General features: G+C 37.7%; 2 protein-coding genes and 1 long non-coding RNA gene across 3 annotated transcripts; 2 read left to right on the forward strand and 1 right to left on the reverse strand.

Annotated features, from left to right (window-relative positions):
• On the forward strand, positions 1-6,013 carry LOC5518096 (cysteine and histidine-rich protein 1-A). The gene is made up of 4 exons (XM_001638027.3): positions 1-308; positions 1,357-1,595; positions 4,738-4,949; positions 5,558-6,013. Exons 1-4 carry the CDS (start codon positions 126-128, stop codon positions 5,929-5,931), a joined length of 1,008 nt encoding a protein of 335 aa, XP_001638077.2. The 5' UTR covers positions 1-125; the 3' UTR covers positions 5,932-6,013.
• On the reverse strand, positions 5,976-12,739 carry LOC5518095. The gene is made up of 2 exons (XM_001637972.3): positions 12,502-12,739; positions 5,976-6,937 (listed from the first exon to the last, which is right to left on the reverse strand). Exons 1-2 carry the CDS (start codon positions 12,737-12,739, stop codon positions 6,591-6,593), a joined length of 585 nt encoding a protein of 194 aa, XP_001638022.1. The 3' UTR covers positions 5,976-6,590.
• On the forward strand, positions 6,934-8,907 carry LOC116601577. The gene is made up of 2 exons (XR_004290086.2): positions 6,934-7,614; positions 8,649-8,907. It is a non-coding gene; the product is annotated as an uncharacterized LOC116601577 (long non-coding RNA).
• Positions 12,740-12,760: the final 21 nt, after the last annotated feature.

Genomic DNA, 12,760 nt, shown 5'->3' on the forward strand with positions numbered 1-12,760 from the left:
TTCGTCTTCTAAAAAACGTAAACATTACATCACATAAACAACAACTCGAACTCATCGGGGTCATATGGAGCGCTGTCCCTGTATGCCCAGAAAATACTTTGATAACAGCTGATCACCGCGTAAACATGACTACTGGAGGCGAAGAGGGCACGATACAAGTGGAGGATACTTCAGAGAAGGAAAATCTAGAGCCGCCAGCGAAAAAGCTCCGCACGGAAGCGAAGAAAGTGGAGAATTTGGAGACGCGACTGAACGATATTTTGAGTTGCAACGTCTGTCTTTCTCTACCATGTAAAGCTGTATTCCAGGCAAGTAAACCTTGCTGTTTTGTAGTCTTGACCTTACACTGTTTTTTGCAAGGTTGGGAGCGCTGTACTTTTTTTTATAATTAACAATAACGGAAATAAGGGATAAATCCAACACTGTCGGGTCTTGCTACCTGTTACCGAAACTCGACTTTCCCATATCCATTATCCTGTATTTTCCAATGTATTTTACATTTTCCTTGTAAACCCTAGTCTAATCTTTTGTGACATCTTGTATTTTCCCTATCAGAAATTCAAGAATTCAAAAATTTAACACAATAGAATTGTATATTATTATCAACAAATGCCGTTCGAATTTCTAGGATTATCTTCTCTAGTATTTCTCTGGTTTATCACTTGACGCGAATAAGAACTTTCCTGGTTATTTAACTGTTTTTATGTAGAACTTCGTTTTCTGCCGACCTTTTTTATACTTGTAAATGGTCGCGTCTGTTTTGGTTCGATTTTATTCTAAGTAAACGTACCTTACTTATTTATTATATGTATACTTTCTCGCGAATTGATATCTGCAATCAAAACTGTCTGCGAAAATGGACATAAAAGTCTTGCTGTTACAAGCGTGAGTGAACACATCTATTTTAATGGCTCGTGGTGAAACCTTGGCTCTATTTGGTATACCCAAACATGTGGGGATTGCTGAATTAATCGTCCATCTGGACCAATCATTGGGTCAATCAGCCAGGTGTATTGTATCCTGAACTAATGTGCCTAGACCTTATTCATAACACGTCACACCCATGATTTGGGTGTCGATTAAGGTGGGGGCGGGTTGCTTTGGGGGTGGGGGAGGTCCTCTAAATTTATTTTTGGGAACATTTTTTTCTCAACATATTTTACCGAGAACTTTCACATTATATGTTTCACACTGGTTTTGGTGTGACATGAGGGGCAGGATTGTTTGGCAAAGGGGAGGGGGTGTAGAGTCTTTTTGCCTACAAGTTTCCCTCCAAGGGTTTTGGGGCGACACATGAACATTTTGTTTTATTATTTTTAAATATTACTAATTTTGGACCTTTCTCTCTATTTCTAGTGTCCAAACGGCCACCTCATGTGCTCAGGGTGCTTCACACACCTTCTTGCAGATGCAAGGTTAAAAGACGAGCAGGCGACTTGTCCAAGCTGTCGTATAGACATCAGTCGCAACAACTGCTCTCGTAATCTTGCTGTGGAGAAGGCAGTGTCAGAACTCCCAACAGCATGTCAGTTTTGTGATAACGAGTTCCCGCGAAGCATAGCCTCTATTCACGAGCGTGAAGAATGTTCCGACAGGTAAGTCTTGTTGTTGTTGTGTTATTGTGTTTGTTTCATTTCTGTTTTTATGATCATTGCTGTGTTGTGCAGATAATAAAATATCATTTATTAAAGTGGTGTCTTTGTGGTTGATTTGAAAAAAAAAAAAGGAATTGGGGTTTGTTGAATACCATCCCATCCCATCCCCGTTATAGTAGTGCTAGTGAAAGTATTGAGTGAGGTTAGTATATAGTTAATATAGAAAGCCATCTAGCAGTTAAGAAGTGCTTGTATTGCAAAAAGCACCTGAACTCTAAATATTAATTTAAACTATATTATATGTACTGTAATGAAATTGATAATAAAGAACAGTTTGTTTTCAAGATATCATGTTCACATTTTATGGGTAGTAGAAGAATTTTAATCAGGGTATCTAACTTTCAAGTCTTCCACCTGATGAAAATCCCTCTAAAAATACACTTGTATCTAGTGTAAACCAGTAAAACTCTAACAGTTATGAGGATTTAATAAAACAAATACCAGTGGATATTATCTTGTCATGTTTTTGTGTTTACTGAATTTGTTCGTGTTTTGATAGGATTATACATCCTTGTTAAGGGTATCCCAACATAGCAGAACTGGAAACAAGTTGAATGACTCAAATCGCTGGTGTTTCTTGTTTTGTTGGAATCAAAAATAAAAAAAAAGGAAAAAGACCTTCACTTTTATGCCACATTTTCGCCTGCCAAAAGAGTACAAGAAAAACCTGTTGGCAGATGTACATCATACTGTAAATGCTTGTTTAAGTGTCCAGCTTCCAAAAAGCTCTTCACATAAGGCACCTAAATAAGCGCTGTCTTTGAATAAGTCTCTCCCCAACAAAAAAAAAAGATATAAGTTTAACCAAATGAAAGTGTTTTACCCCCCACACACGCCCCCCTCCCCCCACACACATTCATCTTTTTATAAAACAACAAGATAAGTGCATACCATACTTTTGGATGGAGTTAGGATCAATTTCAATTTCTTATTCAAATATTCAGCTGAAATCACAGGTAGCCCAGGCTCTGTCAGTGAGTAATTTGGACCAATCGGCTCATTGGCCATTAATAGATGGAAACATATGGAGTTGTTACTATGTGCAAGTATTCTTCCATAAAAAATGTAGCCATTTTTGTGATGTTTGGTGAAATTTAGAATTCCCTCTATCACTACCACTATTCAAAATTTCACCAAACATCGCTAAACGGCCCCAAATGCGCTCTAAATCTCTTAAACATGGAAATAATAGACGGCTACAAGTACTACATCACGTTGGATCAAATTTTTTTTACATTTTTATAGAAGAATACTAGCATATAGTAACAACTCCATATGTTTCCATCTATTAATGGTCAATGAGCCTGTCGGTTCAAATTTCTCATTGACAGAGCTTATGGGCCACCTGTGCTGAAATTTGTTAAAATTGCTGCAATAGTCAATATTCTGCAAACTCTTGGTAATACTGTAATTTCCAGCTGCTGAACTGCTGTCTGTCTTGCATTAGTCAATCTCTAGTGAAATTACATTTGGTGCTTTCATATTGGTTAGCACCTTGCGGAGAGGTGGCATGATTTCAGTGATGGCCAATAAAAAATGTTCAAAATATTTTGAATGATGGAGAAGAAGGCATTTTAGCTATCTGAATTTGTTGGTGTGTGGTTGCAGAATGAAGACAACAGCAGTTATTCTTGAAATAAACAAATGACAGTTATTCTATAAGAGGTGATGTCTGAATTTTGAAAAAAGACAACAAATAATCCCATCCCCCCTTGCGATTTGCTTGTTTTAGGGCACTTAATTTGCAATATTTCGAGACATCTTATTAAACAAAGAAAGTTGCAATGGCCGGTTTTATTAGATTTTAATGGGTCTGACTTTTGCTTCATGTGATGACTTCAGGTATTTGTATATACTGTAAACAAGTAAATTTATACTGTAAACAAGTAATTTTCAAACGATATTTAATTTTGTGCTTTCAAGGTTTACCTAATTTTCCAATAGCACAAAAAGCATTTGTTACACCTTAGAATTTACATCCATGTTCAGAAATTGGACAATTTAGTTATAATGTTAGCCTGCAATGCAGGCGTGTACCCAGTGTTTTTATAGCGTAAAACCAGCCTCGAGTGATTCGAAGCTGCCATCTTGGATTTTGAGCCAAGATGGCGGCTATAAAAACGCAAACACCTGCATTGCAGGCTATTATCATGTTAATGGTGCATGGCATTTATTTTTACCACTAAACTGCTAAACTAAAACACAATTAATAAAAAACCTATAAAACCACCTAATAACTAAGATAATGTAATAACTAAGATAAATCTAACAGGCATGTTTCAGGGTGGGCACTTTAGAATGTAATGTAAATTGTTAGGGGGATGTATGCATAAAGTAAATTAACTGGTTAATATCAGCCGTAGGGCAATATAACAGCTACATCACAAATGCATGTAATCACCGGACTAGATTAATAATCCATACTTGATTTGTGAAGATAAATAAAACTAACAGGGTCGATGTCAGACCTAGGATTTGTGAGGGGGAGAGGAGAACAGGGGATAGGGATTTTTCTAATAACTACTCTAGCAAAAGGAATTGTACTTTCCTCTTGGTGTAGGGCTAGGGGTTTGGGAAGCAACATACCATTTTTAAATTCTGGTAATAGGAGGGATTAAATTTCCATCCGAGTGTATGAGTGTAAGGGAGGGGACTAGGGCCCTTATCATTAGCATTCTAAGAGTAGAGGGGGGCAGCTAGGATCTCAACTAATTGCTCTGGCAATAGGGTGAATTATGCATCTAGATTATGGTCTTTTTTAGTGGGGGAGGGCAGAGAAGGAGTAAGGACCTTACTAATAGCTTACTTCTGTTTTTGCCAGGTGATGAGCACACTGCTTTCTTGATATTTACTAACTTTTCATTTTTTCTCTGTTTTCACAGCATTGTTTCCTAATTCATTCTTTGCTTTTTATCTATCAATGGTTTATTTCTAATGGTTTATATCCCAGCCCAATTGTGATGATCATTTTTCACAAGCATTATTTTGCATATGCTTTTACTCTGTGATTGATAAATACAGTATAGTTGTGGCATTTTTATTAAGCCTTATGCATATATTTCCAATCTTGCATCTAAAACAGGTTGGTTCGCTGCAAGTACAAGCGCCTGGGCTGTCCGTGGCAGGGCCCCCATCATGAGTTAGCACTGCATGAAGGGGCGTGTCCACATCCCGGTAAAACAGGGCTTGAGCTGATGGAGGCTTTAAATGCCATTGATGAGAAAAATGAAATGGAATTGCAGACGCTGGGAACCATTGTGGGCCTGCTATCATTTGAAAAGATAGCCATAAATGGTTAATATATATTTGATTATTAGACATTTAATTCATACTGGTGTATAATGTGCTACTCACCTATTGTATGACCTATTGCTTCTCTCTGGGTTAAAATAATCTGAGGATTAAATTAAGATTAGTTTAATTAACTCTTTTACACATATTTTACTCTTAGTTTGTTTTAGGGTTTGTTATGTGAGCTCTGGTAAGTACAAATTCTATTTTTTCAACTTAAAAGTTTTCATCCTTTTGTTTCTGTTTTCTAGCAAGACAGGATGATGAACCTGATGGTAGTAACCTTTTTTCACAACAAGGGATTGATAACATTATTAACAATTTAATGAATATAATAATTTATTGATTTTTAAAGTGACTTCTAACATGACAAGTTAAACAAAGACACTTTAATTTGGAATGCTGTTAAATTTGATAAGAATTTAGGAAACTAAGTGGATTTCTTAAATGTGTTGCCAGAATACAGAACAAGAGGGGCGTTGATTATCAATCTATTATCATGATACTCATGCTTCCCAGAGCCTGCAATCTTTGTGGCCTGCTGTCTCAAAGGGCCAGGGCACTGGGATTGAGTTTTTAAATGTAATTTTGTTGTTCTGATACTTAAACAGACTTGCAACTGCGACCATATCGTACAGATGACTTCATCCCGCAGCTTTACTATGAAACAAGCAGGTTCAATGCTCTTGGACAGCAGTGGGTGGTAAAGACAAAAGTGAACGGGAACGAGAAAAGCTTAAAGAGAGGCTTGATGTTTCAGCTGGCACAGAAAACCAAAGGTCCAATAAACATCAAGTTTATGATGTTACAGAGTCCATTTGGGGATCTGACAATCAAGCCGTCACTACACCACCATGAGTTCATGACAGACAAGCAGGAGAGTGATTTCCATGAGGTCCAGCTCCTAGACAGTGTTGAGTGTAATAAGATGCTAGCATCCAAGATGATCCACCTCAGACTCATGATGTTCCAAATGCCAACATAAAAAGATAGTGTTGATAAATTTAAATTGATTAGTCACACTAATTGTTTGGTCGGAACATTTTAATTAAATACCAACATAAAAAGATGGTGTCGATAAATTTAAATTCAGTAGTCTAACTCTTTGTCCGTTCTAAACTTTTTGATAAGTATTAACATTTTTTGTTGTTGATTAATTTGAATTAAGTTGTCACCCTCACCATTTGGTGTAGTAATTATTTAATAACATTTTAAAGGTTAAGATGCTGCTTCTTCAAGGATAGTATGATATGATAATGGAAGTGGACCTGGGAAAAAGTGTCTAATCTATTAATTGTCTCTTTCTTCACCAATCTTATTTCCTTGGTATTTCTATCTTTTATCACTCTGTTTTACATTACTTTACAATATAAGCCTTTTAGCCACTCAATTATGATAAAAATTATATATAAAAACATAGCTACAAGATAATATAACCTATATTTATCTAAAATTATTCTTTGTACATCTCCAAATTATGAAAGCTTCCAGTAACATAGCACTGGAAATGTTTTTCTGTGTTAAGGTTTAAATTTTATTACTTATCAATCTCATTTTTTTCACTGTGTATATAAAGCAATGCTGTGTGGTACACTATTAAAAATGTCCAACTACTCGAGTAGCCACTAACTAATGAAAGCACCTCTAATTTCTCGAGTGCAGCAGACCATACATAATTAACAGACTGCCTGCAGCTAGCATGTAGTGAAACATGTTGATACCTCTAATGCCCAACACACTATACTGCCCCTTTAACAGTCCTGAGACAGCATAAGCAGCTCCACCACCCAACGCAAAAGCATTCTTGTTCACAAAGGTAATGTAGATCAGCCCAAGTACTGCAAATGTGCTACAGGCTTGGGCCATGGTCTCCTGTAGGTTGGGCAAGACAATTGAGACTATGAATCCTGCAGCACAACCTACCAGGCAGATCTGGGCGTAGTCATGGTGGTGATGGTGAACACACATGCCTGCTGTTATAAGGGGGATTCCTGTAGGGAATATACATAGAGAGTTAAAAGATAGCTAAAATTCAGACTACACCACCGACTGACCGATGACAATCGATACCAATTAGATAATTAAATCGATTGATATCGAATAATGAAGTGGGTTTCCGATAATCGATGCTCCTGCCGAGGTGTGTCTAGGGATCAGGTATGGGGAACCTTAAAGGGGCCGTATGACGTAAATTCACATCAATATTACACCTCGCTACATTCATTAGAAAGAGCATCGTTTGAAATACTCTTGGTGAAAAAAGTAGCCCAAAACTCCAACAGCAAAGTTGTAAAAAGTGAAAATAAAGCCCGTATAAAACGTTCGAAAATCGGCGGCCATTGCTTGAGCTAGCTTGATTTGGAGGGCACTTATGACGTCACTTGTCCCCAACAAGTCGGCTCATTACATTCAGAACCATTGCCAAATAGAAGGGTATACTTGGTGTCTGGTCTCCAAACATCAATATGAAGCGGTTATGGGAAGAAAGACGGGCCTGTTTTTAAATTTGATTATCTGACCGAGATCCAGAAGAAACCTTTCGCATTCTAAACCCCTGGTAGCCGAAGAAAACTGCCTTGAATTACGAGCGTCTGCTATAAAAAGCGATCATCTGTCGACCACGTGCGTAATTTCAACACGAAAGGAATCACAAATCCACCTCTACAAGGTGAGTTTTCGACCGGGTCCATGCTGCATTTGAATCAATGATGCTATTTCAAACATAGAACTCAATTCTAGTTCTTGCTCTTTGTTCAATTATCGAATGAGCGTCACAAAACAAAGATAAGTAACCGTACAACACACAACAAGAAGAGATGACTCGATAAACAAAATGGCGGCAGACTCCTCTACACCAGCCATGACAAACTTTCCAAAAATATTCTATCATTTTAATCCAAAAAACTTAGAATCAAGAATAATTGGAATTAATAAAGCTCCATGATTGAGAGGACGATTGATTATTATGGAATAGACGATAGCTAGGATGGCTTGGATATGCTTGAATTTTGATCGAGTAAGAAGTGTTTTCTTATTGTGAATTACAAATGGTTTTGTACCGCACGCTTTATTGATAAATTTCTTCTATTTATTATTTGTTCATCAACACTGCTATTTAAGCCTTTATATGCCTCTATATGAAGTTTTTGGTTAAGATTCTACTAGGTTAGGTATGAGTTATACACCATAAAAGTAAAACTTATAAGTAACTTACTAAACAGCTCACTGCATTTGTACTAATATCCGCACTTACAATTTTTATTTAAGTTATTTCTCTATTTCTGGTGGATATCCTAGCAAATAGTCTACCAGACGTCTTGTTGTCTATGTTGTTTATTTTGTTATTTACCAAGACTGAAAACTATAAGTATGCAAAGAAGAAAATGACTTAATGATACATTTGAGTAACAGGGACAGCCCAACAGGGATGTTAAATACTCATTTTGTTATTACAAACAAACAAAATTGCATCTCCCAAAGAATTAGAAATGTTAAAGTTGAAGAAACTGGCAACAGGTTTAAATTATAAGTTACTTTCTAGTTTCATTTCATTAGCATGAATATGAAGTTTGAAGTCTTTGTTTAAAAATTGAACCTCTGCTGTCCTGATGTATTTTCTTGAAAGTCTTTGAATTTCTTCAATAGATTATGATTTAGCCACTACCTTAGAAGATTCTAATTATTTTGTTTGTTCTATTTCAGGGTACGACTCCTAACAAGATATCTTTCAGATTGTTCTTGAGTTACTGTAGTGTCAAAAGTGTGTTGGCACAACTATGCTCATTCCCTCTAATCCCTCACTGCCTAATACAGTTTACAGTTTGCAGCAAAAGTTTGGTCTTTTTTAATTTTTTTATTTTGGAATAAGCTCCCTTTTAAACTATCTAAAAATAGTTAGCTTGAAGACTGTCACAAAATATTCTAATGCATGGGAAATAAAATAAAATATGGAACTAATCTATTTGTTCTGATGATTTTGTTATTATTCGTGGCTTTTTGTGAAGTGTGTTAGATAGGCTATAATAAAATAGTACAGGGATCCCACTCAAAGAATCGCCAAATATAATGGCCAAATGCATGATAATGAAAATTCTGCTGGGGAACAAAATGATATTCAAGCTTTTCAGTGTGGCTTTGGCTTGCACCACTACTGTACCCAAGATCAGTTTCCTTACAGTCTGGTGATGGTCCAGCATCCAGTATTTGATCAACACCAAAACAAAGACTTATACTGCTGTTATTATTTCAAACTTTGTTGTTGGTTATTGGTTTTAGATTCTATTAACTCCTACTATCATTATTTACCAATCTCTGGAGGAGTAGTTGAACTTATGAAGAATCCCTGTGATTGCTATTTTGGGAGGATGTCTTGAACTATTTTTTGATTAATGTCAATTTCATGAAAATATGCTCATATACAAATATGTCTGAACTAATATGAATGGAAGTTTCTCCAGATTCTACGTACCGGGTAAGTGAGCAAATAGTGATGCTGTAATTAATAGCTATTACCTTGGATTTTTTTAGTCAAGTAACATAGACTAACTTAACTTAATTCAATTGTGAATTGACAATAAATTGTTGTAAAGTTTTGATCGTGGTTGATTTTGAGTCAAAACTATTTCCACACTCACAAATATGGAGAGTATGTGATGTCATTAGTTTAAATGTTATATAATCACACATGGTGAATAAGTAATATAACTTCCTGAATATTTGAATCCACAAAGCTGCTTTGTTATGAATGAATTCTTTCAAGTCCAGCTATTTCTTTTGTTCTAAATTTAGGTGTGGCAAGGCTAGTTTTAGGACATAAGTGCAAGAAATCAAAAACAACCAATTTGTCAATTATAGTCCGTAAAAGTATTGCGGAGCGGCATAGCGGAAAAACGTATTGCGCATGCGCGTGACTTTTGGGGCATTTCATTCAAGATGGCGGCCGGAGAGGAGCGAAACCGCCATGTGCTTTAGTCTTTCAAAACGCTTTTCGCTTGTAAATCATCGGGTTAAGACTTAAAACAGATTTATCCTCGTAGGAGAAGATAGTACAGCATTCATGGTCTACTTTTTATGTGCATTTCGAGATTCAAGCTGATTTTACGAGAGATTTGCGTTAAAATTATCGGTTTTCATTCAAGATTTGACACAGATCCGAAAAGAAAACAGACAAGTTTGCCGTGAAAAATACCATTCTGTCAGGCAGGATGTTTGCATTTATTTCTGTTTCCATCGTAATAGTCAATTCAGAGCTTAAAACGGACCTTACTGCTCCGATATTCTCTCGCGAAAACGATTTTCGAGCTCAGCTCGAAACCTGGTTACATCGTGGTACTCCCTCGTTTCGGGGACCGTCTCGTCCTGGCCGTCATCATCGTCGCCCTCCCCGTCGTCCTCGTCATCACATTCATCGTCTGTGCTCCTTAGCAAGCCACTATTGAACGACTCCGCAAGTTGTTCAAGTTCGTCCAACGTCCTTATTTTTCAATATTTTCTAAAACCATACGGGAAAACTTGAAAATACCATACACTCCGGCGATCGTTGACAATATCTTCAATTTGTACCAATATAAGGTGAATTACTAACAGCAGATCCATGTCAGTATCTTCAGATGTACACTATACAACTGCCCATGAATTGCATGGGCAATCGCTCTCTCCATTTAGGTGTACGAAGCAGCAAAAGTTGCTGCAAATTTCCCCGTTCTCGTCCGCCATCTTGGATTCCAATGGTTCTGATAACTCGCGCATGCGCAATACGTTTTTTCCGCTATGCCTTGCGGAGCTGTACTTTCATTTTCGGGCTTTCATTAATCACATTGACCCTTCAACCGGCCTGTACCGGCTTTGGAAAGTACCCACAACCCAAAAAATTCATAAATGCAAAATAAACACAACAAGATGAAGATACTCAGGCATCAGTCTAAGGGATAAATGGTCTTGCAGGTATGCATCCAACCAAGGTGTTGGCATCTACTCTTAAGCCAAATAATAGCACAGGTTCTTTGACAAATCTCAAATCGAACAAGGAGAGAAAAGCAGAATCACCCCTCTCAATAAAACGCTCAAAATACCACACAAGGGAGACAGATCAGCAAACACAGCTCAAGACACAAATAGATGCCTTTATTTTGATCCTCCAGGTACATTTCCATGGCCTCAAAACACAATGTCCACTCCTTGAAGGCTTGTACAACGACGAAGATGTCTTTACGTATTGCAAAGCATTCTGGGAGATCCAGGGGAAAATTCACGAGGGGAGGGCCAGTCAACACTCCTCTCCCCAAAGTCAGATGGTTTTTTAGACAGTCTTTTCGCCCCGAAGCCAAACAAATCAATTCCAGCTCATACAGACCCAGAATAGCAGTGTAAACAATTTTGCAATCAATTTGGTTTCAGAAAAGACAGCATTTAGGAGAGCTGTGGTGATTCATTAGAAAATTATTTTCTCATCCAGGCAAAGCCAAACAAGAAAAAATCATCATGAATCCACCTTTGCTTGCAAATATCCATAAGCAAAGCCCTCAATTATGCCCCAAAAGACTTCATGATGTCCTGAGACACCCTCCTAATATGCTCATAGCTGTATTTTTGATGGAAAATACAAGCAATCATCAACTTGTGCTGGCTTCAGCACAACGACGAGGGATTAAAAGTGGGGACCGCAAAGCACTGTTGGAAAGCTTGGATACCGCTGACTAGGTGCAGCTGTGTTTGACTTTGACGGGCTGTATAAAACTCAGAATATGGGGGGAGGTATCTGTTTTCAGTCTGTTTTTTGTAAATTCAGCTCAAAAATAGCCAGGAGTCAATGGGTTAAAAGGGGTGCCTTTTAAAAACCAAAATGGCACGGGCTCGTAAAAGGCGCTGTACAAACATGAAGGAAACAACTAACTTTTTCCCGTAAAGTTTTTATTATTTTTTTACCGGACATTGCACTTTTCTTCATATGGTGTCACACAACTGAGATATACATTATTTGGGCTCCCATCTTAACTCTCCATCATGCAGCTTGTTTTGGGTAATTCACAAAGTCGAGACGGTTGTTACTTGGCTTTAGTCTTTCTGTTTCAGGGCTTTCTCCTTCCACTTTTTAGCTTGCTTATTTAACGTTTCAGCACGACAGACCTCTAGCCTATCTAACCTGGGGGTACTTTTATTGAGTAAATCGTAATGCGCTGAATTCTCTGGCTAAATCCTCACCCCACTCTCTGTGCGTGCTGTGATTTTTTTGCGACTCAGAGCGAGGCATTCCATCCCATAGCTTGATTTTGGGGACATTACAGCGTTCGATTCCAACTGAATAATGGCGGCCAAAAATTGCTGTATTTCAGGTTTAAACAAAACATACTTCAACTCGATATTTCACTTGGAGCGTTTGGAACCTGATAGTTGAACGCTTGATCTTTACATTTCCGCGCGAGAGGACGTATTTTAAGAACCTCGTCATACTGCCCCTTTAATTTAACGCACCCCACTAACACAAATCCAGCCTGGTCTCTATTAACTTATCGAATTTAAAATAGAACTTGACTATTTGAAACTATTTGAGACTTACCAACAATGGTGGCAAATTGGGACATGAAGCTGTGCCACTGACAGACGTTATAATGGTACCGAGGAATCGCCACACCAAACCTTAGGACGCCTAGCAGGGCGGCAGAACCCACTAGACAAAACCCCAGGGCGGAGTAGGGGGATGCGAACTGCAACTTCGACGCACTATAGAACGCCGATATGGCGAGAACCAAGTCTGAAAATGCGATTGAGTATTGCCTGGCACCTTGCATAGTCATGTTCTTTGAGTAAACGCAGTA

This window comes from Nematostella vectensis, chromosome 13 (genome assembly GCF_932526225.1).
Source record: "Nematostella vectensis chromosome 13, jaNemVect1.1, whole genome shotgun sequence".
Lineage (NCBI taxonomy): Eukaryota > Metazoa > Cnidaria > Anthozoa > Actiniaria > Edwardsiidae > Nematostella > Nematostella vectensis.

What these genes read in the sequence shown, in the direction of transcription:
- LOC5518096 (XM_001638027.3), top strand. Translation starts at nt 126, where the DNA reads ATGACTACTGGAGGCGAAGAGGGCACGATACAAGTGGAGGATACTTCA. An exon ending in CATGTAAAGCTGTATTCCAG is followed by an intron (nt 309 to 1,356) that starts GCAAGTAAACCT and finishes CTCTATTTCTAG; the next exon opens with TGTCCAAACGGCCACCTCAT. An exon ending in CGTGAAGAATGTTCCGACAG is followed by an intron (nt 1,596 to 4,737) that starts GTAAGTCTTGTT and finishes CATCTAAAACAG; the next exon opens with GTTGGTTCGCTGCAAGTACA.
- LOC5518095 (XM_001637972.3), bottom strand. Translation starts at nt 12,739, where the DNA reads ATGACTATGCAAGGTGCCAGGCAATACTCAATCGCATTTTCAGACTTG. An exon ending in CCAATTTGCCACCATTGTTG is followed by an intron (nt 6,938 to 12,501) that starts GTAAGTCTCAAA and finishes TATTCCCTACAG; the next exon opens with GAATCCCCCTTATAACAGCA.